We start from the raw sequence: 19682 nt of genomic DNA, 5'->3' as shown, positions 1-19682 counted from the left end.
ATCTCAGAAACAAACAAACAAACAAAAACAGGCTGGATGCGGTGGCCCACGCCTGTAATCCCAGCACTTTGAGAGGCCAAGGCGGGTGGATCACCTGAGGTCGGGAGTTCGAGACCAGCCTGACCAACATGGAGAAACCCCATCTCTACTAAAAATACAAAATTAGCCAGGCGTGGTGGCGCATGCCTGTAATCCCAGCTACTCGGGAGGCTGAGGCAGGAGAATCGCTTGAACCTGGGAGGTGGAGGTTGCAGTAAGCCAAGATTGCATCATTGCACTCCAGCTTGGGCAACCATGGTCTCACCATTCCCTCATTGAGCAGCTGCTGGCTCACACTGGCTCTAGGGGGGCTGTGGGCACACCAGTCCCCACTCTCAGGAGGCCACAGTTCAGAAGCAGAGATGACATAAAGAACACAGGCAGTGGGATGCCCTGGGACCCAGCAGGGGCATGGAGGAGGGGGCTGCTTCTTTCCCCAGGGCAGGAGAGGCTGCTGTTGAGGAAGGGCCAGAGATGTTCAGCAGGCAGACAGTTCACTTGCTGCTGGGTGTGGGGCAGGAGGTACAAACCCTGTCTTTATATTTTTAGAGCTAGCAACAGGTCTGGCCCTAGCTAGTGCTTGCTGGATGTATTAATGAAGGAGGAGGAGGAGGCTGGAGAGATAGGAAGGAGAAAGAATTTGGTCGGGGCTAAGAGGCTTTCCTTTGATTCTGTGGCCCTCACCTTTGGCATGTGGGGTGGTGCCACAGCATTTGGAAGGAGGCCAGACCCGGTCCTGCCTGGTAGGTGACAGGAGGGTAGCTAAGGGTTCTATGAACGAAACAGAAGAACACTTTTTAGGAAGTGCTTACTGCATCCAAGGTAGCTGCATCCATATGGCTTTATTTCTATCTGAGGGTGAGGAAACCAGATTCAGAAAGGCTAAGGCTGGGCCAGGGTCACTGGGACGGTGAGAGTGACGGCAGGCACCTACCACACAGTGGACTTCGGAGGCAGCTGAGATAGTGAGCAGCCAACAGCCATGACTGAGCATGTGTTCTGGACCCAATGCCCACTGCACACCAGGCCATGGCAGAGGGCACCTAGGAGGAGGCTTCAGGGCTGGGGAGGTCCTTGAGCTTTGCTGAGGACTCTCTCTCCAGCCTCCTCCTTCTCCTCTATTAACAGCCAGCCCCCTGAGGCTCCATGCATGATGTCCTCCTGGTGCGGAAGGCTCTGTGCTCTACATCCCTGATGGGCAGCTCGTGGGGCTGTGTCCCAATGGGGTATGGGAGGAGGGGAAGCATGGCTAAGGACACAGGAACACAGCAGCACTCAGAGCAAACCGTGGGCAGCCTTTGGCTTCTGGGGGCTGGGGAGAAGACGGAGAAGGAGGCTTTTGCCAGGAGCCCAGGCTCAGCAGACTGGAATCAGAGCTTTTTAGTCACAAGCTCCAGGACTTGGGACCAGCTAAGCAGCCTCTGAGTGTTCATTTCCTGCTGTAGGATGGGAGTGATTACACCTGTTTTGCAAGGTAGGCGAGGTTCAGTGGGGCAGTGGTTCTTTGTTCCAGGATCCATGACATCTGCTGTAACAGCACCACCCTCTGGGACGTGACGGTGAGGGACCTGCTGCCCTCCTCTGCTATGATCAAAGACTTGAGCCAAGAGTTTGGGATGCCCCTTTCGCAAGAACAACTCACAGATGAGAAACTGTTTGCCCTACCACCTCAGCCCACCCCCAATCTTGAGGATTACCACAGTCGGAACTCCACCCTCACCTTAGAGATCCACGCCCACCAGGAGAAGTACCTGCAGTGGCGGAGCGCCATGCTGCTGAAGAACAAAGACAAAAAGCACAGTTTCATCCAGGTGGGCTGTCTTCCTCTCCGACTTGGGGCTCCCAGGCCTCACCTGGGCGGTCCAGGCGCCTGCTGAGAGGCATAGGGCATATTCCTGAGTGGGACATTTGCCTCTGGTCCGTGCCTGCGCTCCTGGCCTGGGCTACCCCGCTGGAGGGGCAAGAAGTGCAGAATGTGGGGCTGAGCCATGTCAGAAGCCTTCACTCCCAGTCCTAGATAACCTTGTCCTTCCTGAAAGGTGAGAAGGAATGCTATTAGCTGTATTACCTTTACCATGGCCCCCAGAGTTCATTGTAGAGAAAGAACTGTGGCGTGTGTGTGTGTGTGTGTAACATGTTGCTTAGGCTGCTCAGGGCATAAGTGTCGTAAGATGTCCAAGCAACATGCAACATAAACTAATCTGCATGACAGAGGGAGAGAATGGGAGACTGAGAAGCTGGTGAGGGGGTAGAAGGCTGGTGCTGTGTGGCCTGAATGAGCAAGGAGAACCTCGCTCACCCCATGCCAACCAAAAAGACATGAAAACACAAACATCTGTGGTATGACTTGGAGTTGTCTGCCTGTGGTCTGTGTGAAGGCCCTACCATCCCTGCAATTCTCCAGTTTAAAAACAAAGACTCCTAGAAGCTTGTAAGCTTTGTATGTGTGCATTCTTTATGAAAACCAAAGAACAGACTTCTTTTGTTTTTTGAATCGAGAGTCTCACTCTGTTGCCCAGGCTAGGGTACTATGACTTGATCACGGGTCACTGCAGCCTCCAACTCCTGGGCTCAAGCAGTCCTTCCACCTCGGCCTCCTGAGTAGGCAGGCATGCGCCACCACACCTGGTTAATTTTTTTTTTACTTTTTTTTAGAGATTGGGTCTTGCTATGTTGCCTAGGCTGGTCTCCAGCTCCTAGGCTCAAGGGATTCTCCTGCCTCGGCCTCCCAAAGTGATGGGATTACAGGTGTGAGTCACTGTGCCTGACTGTGCCTGGCTGTTTTTTCCATTAGTGGAAAAAACTCTTTAGCTTTTTCAAAAGAATCAGTTCTTGAATTTATCAATTGTGCTTTTTCTGTTTTTCTAATTCATTAACTTCAGCTTTTAGTTTTATGATACTTTAAAACTTATACATTTCTCCTTTTTTCTATCTTCTCGAGTTGGCTATTTCATTTTTATTTCTCTTATTTATTTAATAAATATATATATATATATATATAGTCTTGCTCTGTTTTATATATATATATATCATAGCATTTTGGGAGGCCGAGGTGGGCAGGTTGCTTAAGCTCAGGAGTTCAAGACCAGCCTGGGCAACATGGCGAAGCCGTCTCTACAAAAAATTAGCTGGGCATGGTGGCATGTACCTGTATTCCCAGCTACTCAGGAGACTGAAGCTTGAGCCTGGGAAGCACAGGTTGCAGTGAGCCGAGATCATGCCATTACATTCCAGCCTGGATGGCAGAGCGAGACCCTGTCTCAATGCGGCACAGTGCCTAATGCCTGTAATCCCAGCATTTTGGGAGGTTGAGGCGGTCAGATCCCTTGAGGCCAGGAGTTCGAGACCAGCCTGGCCAACATGGCAAAACCCGTCTCTATTAAAAATACAAAAATTAGCTGGGTGTGGTGGTGCACACCTGTAATCGCACCTACTTGAGAGGCTGAAGCAGGAGAATCACTTGAATCTGGGAGGTAAGGTTGCAGTGAGCCAAGATCGCGCCACTGCATTCCAGCACTCAGAGCAACAGAATGAGACCCTGTCTCAAAAAAACAAACAAAAAAAGTCAAACAATGTTGAAAGTATTTGCAGTCTTCCTTATCCTACCTCTCAATGCACTTAGATATGTACAAGAATATATATTCATTTTATGGGTTAATATAATTTTGTTAATGCCACATAACAAGGAAGTGTTTTAAATTTATTTTTATTTTTGAGACGGTCTTGCTCTGTTGCCCAGGCTCGAGTGTAGTGGTGTGATCTCAGCTCACTGCAGTATCTGCCTCCCAGGCTCAAGTGATTCTCCTGCCTCAGCCTCCTGAGTAGCTGGGATTACAGGCACACACCACCATGCCTGCCTAACTTTTGTATTTTTAGTAGAGATGGGGTTTCACTGTATTGCCCAGTCTGGTCTCGAACTCCTGGCCTCAAGTGATCCACCCACCTCAGCCTCCCAAAGAGCTAGGATTACAGGTGACCACGCCTGGCCACGAGGAAGGGTTTTTAAAGATTTTGCAGGGCCAAGCACAGTAGCTCACACCTGTAATCCCAGCACTTTGGGAGGCTGAGGCAGGCGGATCACGAAGTCAGGAGATCGAGACCATCCTGGCTAACACAGTGAAACCCCATCTCTACTAAAAATACAAAAAAATTAGCCAGGTGTGGTGGCCGGCGCCTGTAGTCCCAGCTACTCGGGAGGCTGAGACAGGAGAATGGCGTGAACCCAGGAGGCGGAGGCTGCAGTGAGCCGAGATCACACCACTGCACTCCAGCCTGGGCAACAGAGCAAGACTCTGTCTCAAAAAAAACGCAATAATATGGAGAATTTTATAATATAGTAGTATACAATTTATTTACTAGCCCCCTATCTCTTATAAATTTGCTAAAATCGCTTGTAAATATTGTTCCAGCTTTTTAAAAAATCATGTTCCTATTATCTTAGATATGGCTACTCTAAAATGGCTTTAAATTTCCTATTCATACTATAATTGAAACTCAACCATAATTTAAGTTTTTCACATTTTTACACCTTGAGATATAATTTACATACCATAAAATTCACCTATTGTAAGTATATATAAATCAATAGTTTTTAGTAAATTTATAGTTATAACACCATCATCACAATCCAGTTTTAGAACATTTCCATCACCACAAAAAGTATTCTCATGCTAGTTTACAGTCAATCTCTGCTCCATTCTTAGTCCCACATAACCACTGATCTGCTTTCTGTCTTGATAGATTTGACTTGGCTGAATATTTCAGGTAATTGGAACCATATAATTATGTAGACTTTTGTGTCTGGCTTTTTTCACTGAGCATAAAGTTCCTGTGGTTCATCCATGTCCCTGAATATATCAGCGGTGTGTTCCTTTTTTATTGCTGAATATTATTCCATTGAATTGATGTACCACATTTATCCTTTCACCACTTTTTGGAATTACTATTATTTCTTGCTTGGGGCTATTATAAATATTGCTCCTATGAACATTTGCATACAAATCATTATGTGAAAATATGTTTTCATTTCTCTTGGGTAGAACCTAGGAGTGGAATTGCTGGGTCATATAGGTAGGTTTATATTTATGATTTTAAGAAATTACATTGTAAGAAAAGCAGTTCCTACAGTGTAGTTGCACAATCTTAACATCCCTACCAGCAATGCATGAGGGTTCTAGTTTCTCCACATTCATACAAACACTTCTTATCAGTCCTTTTGATTATAGCCATTCTAGTGTGTATCTCATGATTTTAATTTGCATTTTATAATGACTGATGATGCTAGGTATCTTTTAATGTGCTTATTAGGAATTTATAACACTTCTTTGGTGTAATATATATTTGTATCTTTTTGAATTAATCTCTTTTTTCAAATTGAGACAGGGTCTCACTGTGTTACCCAGGCTGGTCTTGAACCCCTTGGGCTCAGGCAATCCTCCCACCTTGGCTTCCCAAAGTGCTGGGATTACAGTTATGAGTCACTGTGCCTGGCCGTCTGTTTTTATCATTTATCCATTTTAAAATCAAGTTGTCTTTTTATTGTTGAGTTGTTATATATTCTGGATACAAATATTTAATGAGAAATATGATTTGCAAATATTTTCTCCATATTTGTGGCTTGTCTTTTTTTTCTTAATGGTATAAGAAAAAACTTTTGAAGTATAAAAGTTCTTAATTTTGACAAATTCCAGTTTATGTTTTTTCTTTTAGCAATCATGCTTTTGGTGTTATAGTTAAGGACTCTGCTTAGTTACAAAGATCATTTCATATCCTTTCTCTTACACTTACTCTTAGCTCTCACATTTAGATCTGTGAAGCATTTTTTTTGAGGTCCAATGTAAGGGTCTAAATTAATCTTTTTGCATATGGATATCCAGTTGTCCTCACATCATTTCTTGCAAAGACTAGCTATTCCCCCATTGAATTGACTTAGCATCTTTCTCAAGGATTGACCATAAATGTAAGGGTTTATATCTGAGTTCTAAACTATGTTCCATTAACTCATATGCCTCTCCATATACCAGCAACACATTGTCTTGATGACTTTAGTTAGTTGGATTGTGTAAGTCCTTTAACTTTGTTCTTTTTCAAAATTGCTTTGACTACTTTGGGTCCTTTGCATTTCCACATATATTTTAAGATCAGCTTGCCAATTTCTGTAACAAATTCTATAGGAATTTCATGGGGATTTTATTTATTTATTTATTTTGAGACAGAGTCTTCCTCTGTCACCCAGCCTGGAGTGCAGTGGCACGATCTCGGCTCACTGCAAGCTCGGCCTCCCGGGTTCACACCATTCTCCTGCCTCAGCCTCCCAAGTAGCTGGGACTACACGCATCCGCCACCACTCGTAGCTAATTTTTTGTATTTTTTAGTAGAGACGGGGTTTCACCACGTTAGCCAGGATGGTGTTGATCTCTTGACCTTGTGATCCACGCGCCTTGGCCTCCCAAAGTGCTGGGATTACAGGCGTGAGCCACCGCTCCCGGCAGGGATTTTATTGAATCTATAGATTGATTTGGGAAAAACTGCCAACTTAACAATTTTGGGGTTGCCAATTTATGAACATGGAATGTCTCTGCTGTTATTTAGGTCTTCAGTTTTCCTCAGCAATTTCTGTAGTTCTTAGTGTGCAAGTCTTGCACTACTTTTGTGACATTAATGGTGTTATGAATTGAATTACTTTTTGTATTGTTTCCATAATATAGAAATAGAATTAATTTTTTGTACATTGATCTTGTATCCTACAACCTTTTGAAGTGGATCACGTCATCTGTGAAGAAAGATCATTTTCCTTTCCAATCTGGATACTCTTCCTTCCTTCCTCTCCTTCTGCCTGGGCTGCCACAAGCTCAAAGGCTCAAACAACAGAAAATTATTTCCTCACTATTCTGGAGGCTGGAACGTCCAAAATTAAGAGTCTGACAAGGTCTGTTTAATTCTGAGGCCTTTTATCTTGGCTTGTAGGTGGTCACCATCTTGCTGTGTACTCATATGATCTCTTCGTTGTGTGTGAATGGAGAGAGAGATCTCTAATCTCTCACCAAGCTGGAGTGCAGTGGCGCAATCTCGGCTCACTGCAATCTCTGCCTCCTGGGTTCAAGCCATTCTCCTTCCTCAGCCTCCCAAGTAGCTGGGACTACAAGCATGTGCCACCACACCCAGCTAATTTTTGTATTTTTAGTAGAGACAGGGTTTCACCATGTTGGCCACACTGGTCTCCATCTCCTGACCTTGTGATCTGCCCACCTCAGCCTACCAAAGTGCTGTGATTACAGGTGTGAGCCACCTCGCCCAGCCTCTGATGTCTCTTCTTACAAAGACACTAATCCTATCAGATCTGGGCCCCAACCATATGACCTCATTTAACCTTAATTACTTCCCTACTCCAAATAGAGCCAGGCTGGGGGTTAGAGCTTCAATAGAGGAATTTGAGAGTGAAGACATTCAGTCCATAACACTTCCTTTCCTTGCTCTTTTCTTCCTTCTCTTTGTCCTTCCCTCTCTTTCTCCCTTTGCATTGTCTAGAATGTCTGGTATAAAGTGCAGTGTTGAAGAGGAGTGGTCAGAGCAGACATGCTTACCTTGCTTGTGATCTTGGGGAGAAAGTATTCAGGCTTTTACCATTAAGTTGGACATTAACTGCAGATTTTTGAGAGATGCCCTTTATCAGGTCAAGGAAGTTCCCTTCTTAGTTTGTTGAGAGTTCAGTATGAATAGGTGTTGGATATTTGTTAAATGCTTTTTCCACATTATATATGCATATATTTTCACAATATATACATTTTTTTGTTAAATTGTGAAAATTTTGTTGTTAAAATAGATGCATTTAACAAAAAATGCATATATTGTGAAATATATGCTTTTGTTGAATGCAAATATTGTGATCATGTGGTTTTTGTCCATTATTAATATGGTATACTACATTATTTCATGTTTGCATGTTAAACCAGCCTTGGATTCCTGGGATAAATCTCACTTCTTCATGTATAATCATGTATATGTGGCTAGATTTGGTTTTATGTTCGCTGCTCAGGTGAGGTATACTGGTATTACATTCAGGTTTCTTGTTTTTGAGATGGCGTCTTGCCCTGTCACCCAGGCTGGAGTGCTGTGGTGTGATCTCAGCTCACTGCAACTTCTGCCTCCCAGGTTCAAGCAATTCTCCCTGCCTCAGCCTCCTGAGTGGCTGGGACTACAGGTGTGTGCCACCATGCCTGGCCATATTTTTGTATTTTTAGAGACAGGGTTTCACCATATTGGCCAGGCTGGTCTTGAACTCCGGACCTCAGGTGATTCACCTGTCTCAGCCTTCCAAAGTGCTGGGATTACAGGCGTGAGCCACCATGCCCAGCCACATTCAGGCTTTAATGTCTGTCTGTCTCTGAATAATGTTGAGCACCTTTTCACACAATTGGCTATTTGGATATCTCCTTTTATAAAGTGCTTGTTCAAATTTATTTTCTCCATTTAAAATAAATCTAGTTGTATTTTTCTAATTGACAGTGTTTTACTGTTATTCAAATATGAGTTGTTAGATGTGTATCTTTTCCCAGTCTGTGACTTGTCTTTTCATTGTTTCAGCATTGAGAAGTGTTTATGAGTACCAATTAATTTTTTTGTGATTAGATTTTTTGGGTATTTTTCCTGGGTTTAGAATTCTAGCTTGGCAGTTATTAACACTTTAAAGACATCATTCCATTGTCCTCTGACTTCCATTGTTTCTGTTGGTCAGCTGCCAACCAGTCTTGTTCTTTTGAAGATAATTTAGCTGTCTCTGGCTGCTTAAATTTTTTGTTTTTCTTTTCTTTGGTTTTCGGCAGTTTTATTGTGATGTTCGTAGGTGTGTTTTTCTTTGTATTTAACTTGCAATGGGTTTCTAGAACTTGTTAAATCTGTAGCTTGATTTTTTCTTTAAGTTTTAAAAGTTCTAGGATGGTATTTCTCTTCAGATAATACTTATATTCATCTTCTCTTCCTCTCCTCCTGGGACTCCAATGTTAGATATTTTCACCATGATCTGCATCTGATACTACTTATACATCTCATACTTTTTATTTTACAGTCTTTTCTCCTTTTCATCCTTCAACCTGATTATTTTCAACCAATATATCTTCTGATGCAGGGGTCCCCAATCCCCAGGCTATGGACCAGTAGCAGTTCAAGGCCTGTTAGAAACTGGGTGGCACAACAGGAGGTGAGCAGTGGGCAAGTGAGCATTACCACCTGAGCTCCACCTCCTGTCAGATCAGTGGCAGCATTAGATTCTCATAAGAGTGTGAATGCTATTGTGAACTGAACATGCAAGGGTTCTAGGTTGCATGTTCCGTATGAGACTCTAACCAATGCCTGATGAGCTGAGGTGGAACAGTTTCATCCCCAAACCGTGCCCATACAACCCTCTCCCACTGGCCATGGAAAAATTGTCTTCCATGAAACCAGTCCCTGGTGCCAAAAAGGTTGGAGACTGCTGTTTTGCTAAATCACTAATCTTATCCCCTGCTGTGTGTTGGGGTGATCAGACCCAACACCAGGCCATGGGGGCCACAAAGTCCAGCGGAGTCAAAGGAATGAGACAAAACAAAAGTTAAGAGTGCATAAAGTGGGACCAGGGGGCCAACACTAGTATGGAGGCTGTGAAGGTCCCAAGTTCTGGAAGCCTGCATTATTTATTGGTGATCAAACAAAGAAGCAGGTGGTGATGACGTGGAGGTTGAAAGAAAGCAGTGTATCAGTGCATGATCTATAGCTGTGACAGTTTAGCATTTTCTTTGAAGCATATGGAACATGTTTTGCTGCTTGAGATAATGGGAAACATGTTCTTCTAGTTTAAGATACAATCAGTCGGGCGTGGTGGCTCACGCCTGTAATCTCAGCACTTTGGGAGGCTGAGACAGGCAGATCACCCGTGGTCAGGAGTTTGGGACTAGCCTGACCGACATGGAGAAACCCCATCTCTGCTAAGAAAATACAAAATGAGCTGGACGTGGTGGTGCATGACTGTAATCCCAGCTAGTTGAGAGGCTGAGGCAGGAGAATCGCTTGAACCCAGGGAGCGGAGGTTGCAGTGAGCCAAGATCGCGCCACTGCACTCCAGCCTGGGCAACAAAAGCAAAACTCTGTCTCAAAAAAAAAAAAAAAAAAAAAAAAAAAAAATCCAATCTGAGATTCTTTAATTGGCAAGCTTAACACTAATTACTGTTAGATTAGGCATTTTTGCCACCTAATCTACTTTTAAACCCTCCATTCCTGTGTTCTTTGGATAGATCAAGTTCTCTTCTGTGGACTTAAGTTATACATTCTATCTTTGTTTTTAAGGTGGTTATCCTGAAGACCATATGGTTAGGCATTCCTACTGAATCATTAAACTCATAAAACTATATTCCCTTTTATAAGACAAATCGTACATTTACATCCCTCTTATCTCATCTCCCACCCACACTCCACCATCCCTTTTATAGTCTCTAGAATTTCAATTCCAGGCTCTGAAATTTTACTTTTTCCTAGTCCTTTTAAGACAACTTTACTAGGATATCAGACATTACTTGCTAACCTTGAATCCTCCTGCATGTTCCTCCTCCATTTTGAATTTCTCCCAAGAATTTTGTGGGGTTTTTTTTGTTTTTTTGAGATGGAGTCTCGCTCTGTCACCCAGGCTGGAGTAGAGTGTCATGATCTCGGCTCAATGCAACCTCCGCCTCCTGGGTTCAAGCAATTCTCCTGCCTCAGCTTCCCAAGTGGCTGGGACTACAGGTGTGTGCCACCATGCCCAGCTAATTTTTGTATTTTTTAGTATGGAAAGGGTTTCACTGTATGTTGGCCAAGCTGGTCTTGAACTTCTGACCTCAGATGATCTGCCTGCCCCAACTTCCCAAAGTACTGGGATTACAGGCATGAGCCACCACACCCGGCCCCAAGAGTTTTTAAAGGAGGGTTTTGTGTAAAACCTAAGGCCTTGTAAACCTAAGCATATGCCCTCACAATTAGACAGTTTGCTTGGATATTAAATTCTAGGTTGAAGTTAACTTACCTTGTTGCTGTTGTGGATCTGATCACAAGTGATAGTTTTTCTTTACAGGTGGCCTGCTCTTTTCCTCTAGAAGCTTTGAGAGTTTATCTTTGTATTTGTTTGCTTAAATCCCACTAATAGTGTACCCAGGCTTGGAAGTTTTGTCTTTTCTGACATTCATTATTTCTTCAAACTTTCTTGTTCTCACTTTTCCCCTCCTTTTGGGACTTCTGTTATTTGGATGTTATTATTTCCATCCTCTATACTCAGTTTCTAATTTTATCTTTTTATACAGGACTGCTTTCTGAGAGCATATCTCAAGTAGATCTTCCAGTTCATTCATTTGCTCTACAACAGTATCACTTCTGCAATATATCTCATTCTCTTGTCTTCTATTTCAGCTATTTTCATACTCAATACTTTCTTTTAGTCTTACTTCTGCTTCATATTGCTATCTTCACTCTTATTTTAAAATAATTTCTTATGTTAAATTCTTAGCCCATCTTTTCCAATAATTTAGCTTCAGTTGTTCAGTCTGTGGCCTTTTTTAATACTGTATTTACTTCTCCAGCATCTAGTTACTTTTGCTCCCAGTCCAAATTCTGCAGGTGTCACCCCTTGGCAGAGAATCTCAGGCACCCAGAAGAACTATGGAACACTGTTTGCTTTCCCTCTAATATGCATTAGGTCAGAATTTCAACTTCAAATTGTAAGAAAGGAGTAGCATAGAAAGAAGAATCTGTCCCCCTAGGTTGTAATTCACCAATTCTAGGATTTGGAAGGAGCAGGGGACTTCTAGGAATGGCTGACTGAGAAACTCAGATCAACTCCCCAACTAAGGACAACTAGAAAAACTGGACACATCAAGAAATATTGATTGAAGTTGATGTGGGCCATGACAGGATCCTTGCTCTACGTGGCATCCCTAGTATAATCTTCTCGCAGGTGCTCCAAAGTCTGAGGACCTAGACCTGTCTTTGCCTTGCATCCCTTGTTGCCTGGACAGTCTGTTCTTTCATGTGTGTGAATCACAGATTTTGTCCTCCCCTGATTATTCTGCATTCTTGTGCATTAATTCCTCAAAGATTCCAAAGTCAAGCCACTGTAGTTGAGCTAAGGTCACCATCTTGTGCTAAAAAATGTTTTAAAGGTAAAAGATGGTATTTTGCTGAAGGTTACTATGAAATATGCATATGAAACACTGCACAGTGCCCAACAATTTAGAGTGGTAACTTTCCCAGTTCTCCCTTGTTTTGGGTCCCAGCCACCTTTCCCCCCAGCCTTCTGTGTTGTCTTTTATCCCCTTCCACATTTCTATTTTCATTCACAAAGGAAGCCAACAGACCATCTTATTTCTCTCTGTTCAAGGAAGAGTTCCCATTTCCTTACTGGGCCTGCTGGAGAGAATGAGGGTCATAATCCTTATGCACACTTGACAGTTAACCATGGTCAAGGATGGCAGTCCTTGCTGCTTTAGGTTGTAATATTCCCTGTCCACAATCTCCTACTTCTGACCATGTGAGACAGAAATTCTGTCGTTATCACAAGCTCGTTGGGAGATGAGTGGCCAGATGATGTGTGTTCCAGTTACAGTGACCTTAGGGGTCTCAATTTTTTGGTCCTCTTAAATTCCATTTTGGATAGTGAGAGGTTGGACTAGTTGGCCCTTTGCCCTGGTTCTATGATTAAATAACAGCACCAGTATTGAAGAATCAATCAATACCTGCACCACAGCTAAGTCCCAGAGATCATCTCACTGCATATGATCTGGCATAGGGGGTGAGGATGACCTGGTGTGGGTAGTGACTGGTGTCTCTTTCTTCAGAAAAATATCACAGAAGCCTACCAGGTCAGCAAGAAGCCTCCAAAGTCCGTGGCGAAGGTGATTAAAATTTCAGCCCCTGCCAACAAGGCCATCTACAACTATAGTATCCAGACCATGAATTCTACAGAGCTTGCCAAGAAGGAGCTGTATCAAGAGATGGCCAAGGTGAGAGACCCAGACAGGATGATGGCAGTTGGCAAATCCCATGAGTTCTTTCTTCTGACCATGCCTGCCTGGAGGTCAGTGAGGGATCTCAGCTGTACAGATGAAAGCCAATCAGCTAGGGGAAGTAGACAAGGCTCAGATGTACATGAAGGAGAACAACTGTAGCATCCTTACCTCTGGGGAATACTTTAAGATTGCTGCTTATCAAGGCAGCTACCAACAGAAGGGAAAGCCATGGTTTAGGCTTCTAGCACACATTAACTTTAGGAAACGGCTTCTCGCATCAAAGGGGACAATAATATGTCCCTTACAGGGCTGCTGCACAGTCATTTCCTCTCAATGCACTATTTACATTGTCAGGAACTATGATTATGCCCCCAGCTGTTTCTGATTCCTGCTTGGAAATCCAAGATTGCTATCAGCCCTTCTACCCCAACCTGTCTGCCCCCATTTCTAGGAGCCAAGAAAGAGATTCACGTACTCACAGGATTACCTTTCAGCCATGGTGGAGCCCCTGGACTTGAAGGAAGAGGAGAAGAAAGCCCAGAAGAAATCCCACCAGGCCTGGCTCACAGCCAGGGGATTCCAAGTGACAGGTCTTCAGAGCGACACTGAAAGCAGCTTTCAGGATCTCAAGCTGCCACCCATCAAAGAGCTGAAGGAGGTCCACAGGGAAGAGCAGGGTCTCAGGTGGGGTGTCCATAGGGACCTTCTCCTCCTGATTTACTTACTCCCCCAATTTAGGAGTGGAAGGAAAACTCCTTGTTTGCTAATGTTCTGGAGCCTGTGTTGGATCGAGACAGGTGGAGCTGGGACAGGCACCACGTGGACTTCGATCTGTACAAGAAACCACCACCTTTCCTCGGGCTGCTCCCTTCGCCCGCACCAAAGCCTGTAACAGGTAACAAGCAAGGCTTTGCCAAGCTGGGCCTCCTGATGCTGTGGGCAGGCAGGAGCTCTGTGCCACTCTGCATCTTTAGCGGTATCCATTTTGTTTACACTATCAATCAAACTTTCTGTGCTAAGAAAGTCAAGATGCAGAATGGGTCTGATAGAAGAGATTGAATGCTGGGCTGGAACTCAGACCAGGATTCTAGTCCCAAGTGTGACATTTGTGTGACTTCAGGCAAATCCCTTCATACCCTGGGCCTGGTTTCTTGGCTATAAAGTGGGGAAGTTGCAAGACAGGTCTAAAGGCTTCCTGAGCTTCAACACTATTACCCATGACTGATCTTAGGTGTCCAGCCAAGAGCTGGGGGCAGAGGCTCTGGGCTTCACTGGGACCTTCCAGCTGCAAAGATATTGACAGTTCTTTCTGTGGGGGAAAGGCGGAGACAGGAAACGTAGGTCTTGCTACACCAGTCCCTCCAAATCCTCTTCCTCTTTATCCCTGTTTATGAAAATTGATCTCAGGATCATCTAGAGGTTAACATAGAACCCAAACTTGTTGGTTAACAGAGCCAGAACCTTTGTTCAGGGAGAAAGAGACATGAGCCTATCTAACAAGGTCTGCCAGAGAAACCTCTCCCAGAAAACGAGGTCAGGTGAACATGATGGCTTCCTCTCCTCCTCGACTCCTAAGGACAACTGATCACAGCTCCATGGAAGTGCTAACAAGTTTGCTAAAATGTCACTTTCTCCATTTGCCTAGACTTGGCTCCCTCCCTCCCCAGTACGCCCTAGATCTCCCAGGTTGCCTGAAGAGATCTGCTCTCTGTGGGCATGTCCCAGGCCCACAGTTACTGCTGTGGCTCTCAAGGAGGCTCCAGCTAGGAGAGCTGTCTAGCCTAAGAACACAAGGCTTTTCCTTGGTAAGAAGGCTTCCTAGTGAGCTCCACTGCCAGCCTTCCCAGCAAAAGTCTCCTGGGGGTTTCACTGGTGAAATCACTTAAGAAACACCTGCTGGGGTCTCCTCTTCCCACAACATGTTTAAGAAAAGTTAGTTAGCAACTACAGAAGAGAGGAAGAGGCTTGAACTGGTCGCTAGGCCTTTTCAACCCAGATGGATGGAGAACTTGCTGCTGACCGAGGTCTTACACGCCACCAGCCTAGAGTGAAGCCCCCTTCCAGAAGGCTACACGGAAGGGGGGTGGGTCTGACAGCCCCTCCCCAAACTTCCCCTTTGCAAAGAAACCCCAAGCAGCCTTCTGTCCAGAGGTATGCATGCTTCATTTTGTGCAAAATGCTGCCTTGCTATCACTAACAAAACAGAACTTCAGGTTTCACTGAGAGGTTATTTACACAGTCACAATATTTACAAACTTTCCCCATTTTAAAAACTAGTTACCAAACCCCTGGCAGAATGCTCAGGCCAGCCCCACCAGCCAGCTCAGCTCTCCAAGTTCCCAGTCTCCTCCTTGCCTATTTCTAGCATCACAGTAAATTGAGAATACACTTGGAGGAAAAAGAGTCGGCTGCCTTCTCTGTGCTCAAGGGAATGTCCACAATAGGCATTTTAGAGCTCCACACCACCCAAGGACCACACCAAAGCTTAAAGTCCACCAGTGAGCACGCTGGGACCTGGTGTATCATCTTACAAGCACCAGCAGAAGGGAGGCTGGAGAAATGCAAAGGCCTGCTGGCCTGGAGATACCATTCATCCTCTCCTCGAAAGTAGAGACCAGTTATTGTAAAGAAACTAAAGTCCCTAGGTGGGAACATCAGCTGAGACAGTCTCCCCATCTATCTCCTGAAAAGTTTAAAAACTAAGGGCTCATAATCCCAAGGCATTGTGGCCTGCACTGTGTGTCTGCTCCTTAACGTTCTGGGCCCTCCTTGCAGGGTGAGGACAAAGGGGACCTGAGGCCATCACCAAAGGGTGGTTGTCAGGGTCCTGCTGTCACACATTAAAGGCTGGTTCTGAGGAACAGTGTGACAAGTACAGCAAAGGCTAAGAGTACACAGATAGTGACATTTTATATTCTTTGTGAAATGGTTCCGGTACATGTTTTAAGTGCCTCTGCTTCTAGTTTAAATGAATGACCCAGGCACAGTTTTCAAGCTGTTTCTTAGACAACGTGTGGTTGAGCAGAAATAGCTATCTACACCTGACACAGGTCCCCACCCACCTCACGCCCTGGAAGCAGCAGCACAAGCCCCAGTCTCCACTATGGTGTCTCCTCAATGAGCAGAATACCCGCCAGTTCCAGGGGTCAGCAATTCCATTCTCTCTCTCCGGCTCAGTTCAGAAGCTGTGATGGTCCTGTTAGAGAGCACTGCTTGCAGGTCAAAACCTGGAAGAGGCTCTCCCAGGCCAGGCGACAACCCTTCAGGTGCAGACGGGGAACAAAAGGCTCAACCTGTGATAATCCCAACACCTTCTGAAAAAAGAGTGACAGTCATCCAGCAACACGCCATGGGTGGGGGTGGGCGGCAGCAGGGGACACTGTCCCCTGCCTCAGCATGTCCTGTCCAGAGGGTGGGCACAGATATAGGCTCGCTTCTCAAGGATCTGCTGGGACACTTTCTTAATCTGCTCATCTAGGTTTTCTGGAGCATCTGGGAAGGAAAAGGAGAGATGGTGGGTGATCCTTCTGCATTGTGGTAAGACAAACATGGCTGAAGTGGGGGCATTTTTCCACAAAGTCAGCCTATCCACCATGAAGCAGCCCTAAGGGTGAACCCCTCCTCCAAACCCCCAGCAAGTGATTCAGGGCTGCAGGGAGAGAAAGGGGTACAGCTTCATTCTCAGTTACAAAGGACTCATCCTGCTCATTTCTAACCCCCAGATCTCGTGGGGTGGAGCCAGCACTTGCTCTGTAAACAGCCCGTCTGTGATTCCAGCCCACTGGAGTAGAAACCATTTCAGCACCCTCCACAGCACATAACCTGTCAGCACTGGGGGGTGTCGGGGCTACGCCCAGGGCTAGGACCTACAAAAAATCATATGCCACTCTCAGCGAGTGCCACAGTGCTGGCGCCTACGCCCATCACTTGGCAACACGACTGGGCTTTGCCGGGACACTGATCCAGAGCCTCAGGTCAACAGGACTGTGAGGGTCAGAGGTAGCCTAAGCTGGGCATTCCCAGATGATGTGGTCGAGTGGCTATAGAAGAGGAAGAGCACTGCAGACAGACCGGGGAGCATGAGCAAAGCCCTCTGTTCTCTAGGCCAAGGCCTGAGACCTATGCAGGGCACTGCAAGGTCATTTTGGATGGAGTGCAGTGGGTAAAGGGGCAGGTAAAATGCTGTCACCAGAATCAGGTACAACCAGGTGCTCCTCCTTTCGTGAGCCTTCCCCGGGCAACTTCAAGAATACAGCCAGGGCCGGGCACAGTGGCTCATGCCTTAATCCCAGCACTTTGGGAGGCCAAGGTGGGCGGATCTCCTGAGGTCAGGAGTTGGAGACCAGCTTGGCCAACATGGTGAAACCCTGTTTCTACTGAAAATACAAATATTAGCTGGGCATGCTGGTGCGTGCCTGTAATCCCAACTACTCAGGAGTCTGAGGCACAAGAGTTGCTTGAACCCGGGAGGTGGAGGTTGCAGTGAGCCAAGATCGTGCCACTGCACTCCAGCCAGCCTGGGTGACAAAGTGAGACTATGTCTCCAAAAAAAAAAAAAACAAAAGAATACAGCCAGGCATGCTAGGCAGATGCCAAGGGTCCTGCGCAAAGGGCTCTGCACTTGCTCAATCTAAAATTGCCTTGGCAGGCTGGGCGCGGTGGCTCATGCCTGTAATCCCAGCATTTCTGGAGGCTGAGGCAGGCAGATCACCTGACGTCAGGAGTTCGAGACCAACCTGGCTAACATGGTGAAACCCTGTTTCTACTAAAAATACAAAAAATTAGCCGGGCGTGGTGGCGTTCGCCTGTAATCCCAGCTCCTCGGGAGGCTGGGGCGGAAGAATCACTTGAACCCAGGAGGTGGAGTTTGCAGGGAGCCGAGACTGTGCCATTACACTCCAGCTTGGGCAACAAGAGCGAAACTCCATCTCTAAATAAATAAATAAATACAACTGCCTTGGTGAATGGGGCAGGTTTGCATCTACAGTGCCTGGCGGGCACTGCTGCAGCTAAGCCCAGGCCTACCCAGGTCCTCACTCAAGGCAGAGGTCTGTGAGTAGCCAGCAGGCTCTGGGAGCTTGACAGGGTCCAGAAACAGCTCACCATCAATAGGGGCTAGAAGTGGGCCCTTCCTTCCCTCCCCCAGGACATGCCACTCACCCTTGTCCAGCTGAGAGAGGCTGAAGAGATTCTGCAAGTAAGCTTCCACGCAGAAGGTGTTGGCCAAGAGAACCTGCCAGAACCAAGGACAGAAATGATATGCCCAAATTCCTGGAATCTGACCTCTGAGCTTCAAAAACCCAGCCTATCAGCCAAACTGGGTAGCATGGCAGGGATCAAAAGCCCTGGCTCAGAAGTCACCCCGTCTTGGGTTCTAATTCCAGCCCTGACCCAACAGCCTTTCCCCAACGGCAAGTGACTCAACATCTCTGAGCCTGTTTCCTCTGAGAGGCAGATGTCACAATCCTGTTATCTGCAGGCACTCTGGAAAGTGCAGGCAGAGATCCTGGTATACAGTGGGTCCTCAGAGACTGCACCCGCCTCCCTCCAGCAGAGCGGGCAATGTGCAGGGTCTGCCACTTGCTGGGGGTAGGAGCACTGGGATCAGGAACCCCTGTCACTCACCCCCCTCTTCTCTCAGGCAGGAAGAAGAACCCCATCTCCTGAGCAGCACAGACCCTCCCATGGCCACCGCATGGTGAACCTGCACAGCCTCCCCCAAACCCAGCCACACCCTCCTCAACAATCAACTTCATTAAAGTGCAGCAGGACAGACGCCAGCAGCCAGGCCCTGTGTGAGGCTGGGCTGGGCTCACCTCGTGGTCGTGGTTGCGGAGCCCAATGCGGATGGAGCGGCTGGCCCGCGACAGCACGGCCGTCATGCCATACAGGTTGATGAGGATGTTGGCCAACCGCTTCAGCACCAGCTGCTCCTCCATGATGGTCTGGGATCACAAAGGCTCCGAGTGGGGACTGACTACCTAGACCAGTCCCCCACACGGTCCCTCCCTGGGCTGCATCTTTGCCTGTCTTAGTCTCCTCTGTTCCTTGAGAAAGTGGAGTCAATAACGCCTTTCTCTTCAGGTTGTGGGAGAACGGCTCCCAGCCACCTTCTGTTTTCCCTTCTCTTTGAGCTCTAGATTGGGGGAGGGGGTTAAGGCAAGACCAGGTCCCAGAAACTTGGCTGAGACCAGAAGCCGGTGCTTACTGTGCTACTGTCACCTTCAGCAGCAAGGGCCCCACCAATCAGGTCCCTAGATTCAGGCCCCAGGTGGAGCTGCCCTCCCGATTCTAGGGAGCCTCTCTACCTGAAAGGTGCACAGAAAAACACTGCAGAAAACTCACCCAGCAAGGGTACCCATCCGAGTAGCTAAGTGGGCCCCAGGCTGACAAAGTCAGCCTGACCTCACCACCCCATCCCTCCAGGGTGATAAAGATTTCTGTTCTAGGCCTGGTCCCAAAGGATGCTTGACAAAAAGTAGTCTCATGAATGCTGGCCAAATTGGAGGACCGCTTTTGACCCAGGCCTGGGAGGGCCTGGTTACCTTGCCAAAGCGGAGCAGCAGTGTCTCCACGGTCTGGCCAAAGTAGTAGGTGTTCTCTTCAAACTTGTTGGCACTGTCCTATTAACCAAGACAG

The 19682-nt window shown here is 46.4% G+C and overlaps 2 protein-coding genes across 14 annotated transcripts in view; one reads left to right on the top strand and one right to left on the bottom strand.

Annotated features, from left to right (window-relative positions):
• CFAP92 (cilia and flagella associated protein 92 (putative)) overlaps positions 1 to 18819 on the top strand; it is a 108808-nt gene extending 89989 nt beyond the window's left edge. For 2 of the 9 annotated variants that reach the window (XM_055259064.2, XM_055259066.2), the window contains 5 exons: positions 1553 to 1850; positions 12873 to 13037; positions 13495 to 13701; positions 13782 to 13938; positions 18685 to 18819. In XM_055259064.2, coding sequence (XP_055115039.2) covers positions 1553 to 1850; positions 12873 to 13037; positions 13495 to 13701; positions 13782 to 13938; positions 18685 to 18710 — 853 coding nt within the window. In that variant the 3' untranslated portion in view covers positions 18711 to 18819. Of the gene's footprint in view, positions 1 to 1552; positions 1851 to 12872; positions 13038 to 13494; positions 13939 to 16521; positions 16581 to 18684 lie in introns of all 9 variants that reach the window. The other 7 variants (XM_063630212.1, XM_055259063.2, XR_010118489.1 and 4 more) reach the window with 7 other exon arrangements.
• Positions 15929 to 19682, bottom strand: part of ACAD9 (acyl-CoA dehydrogenase family member 9) — a 34256-nt gene continuing 30502 nt past the window's right edge. For all 5 annotated transcript variants that reach the window (XM_055259069.2, XM_055259073.2, XM_055259071.2 and 2 more), the window contains 4 exons: positions 19589 to 19666; positions 18860 to 18988; positions 18204 to 18276; positions 15929 to 16535 (listed from right to left, as the gene is read on the bottom strand). In XM_055259069.2, coding sequence (XP_055115044.1) covers positions 16435 to 16535; positions 18204 to 18276; positions 18860 to 18988; positions 19589 to 19666 — 381 coding nt within the window. In that variant the 3' untranslated portion in view covers positions 15929 to 16434. The remainder of the gene's footprint in view (positions 16536 to 18203; positions 18277 to 18859; positions 18989 to 19588; positions 19667 to 19682) is intronic.

This window comes from Symphalangus syndactylus, chromosome 21 (genome assembly GCF_028878055.3).
Source record: "Symphalangus syndactylus isolate Jambi chromosome 21, NHGRI_mSymSyn1-v2.1_pri, whole genome shotgun sequence".
In the NCBI taxonomy this organism is placed as follows: domain Eukaryota; kingdom Metazoa; phylum Chordata; class Mammalia; order Primates; family Hylobatidae; genus Symphalangus; species Symphalangus syndactylus.
This window is presented reverse-complemented; position numbering and strand designations above follow the sequence as displayed.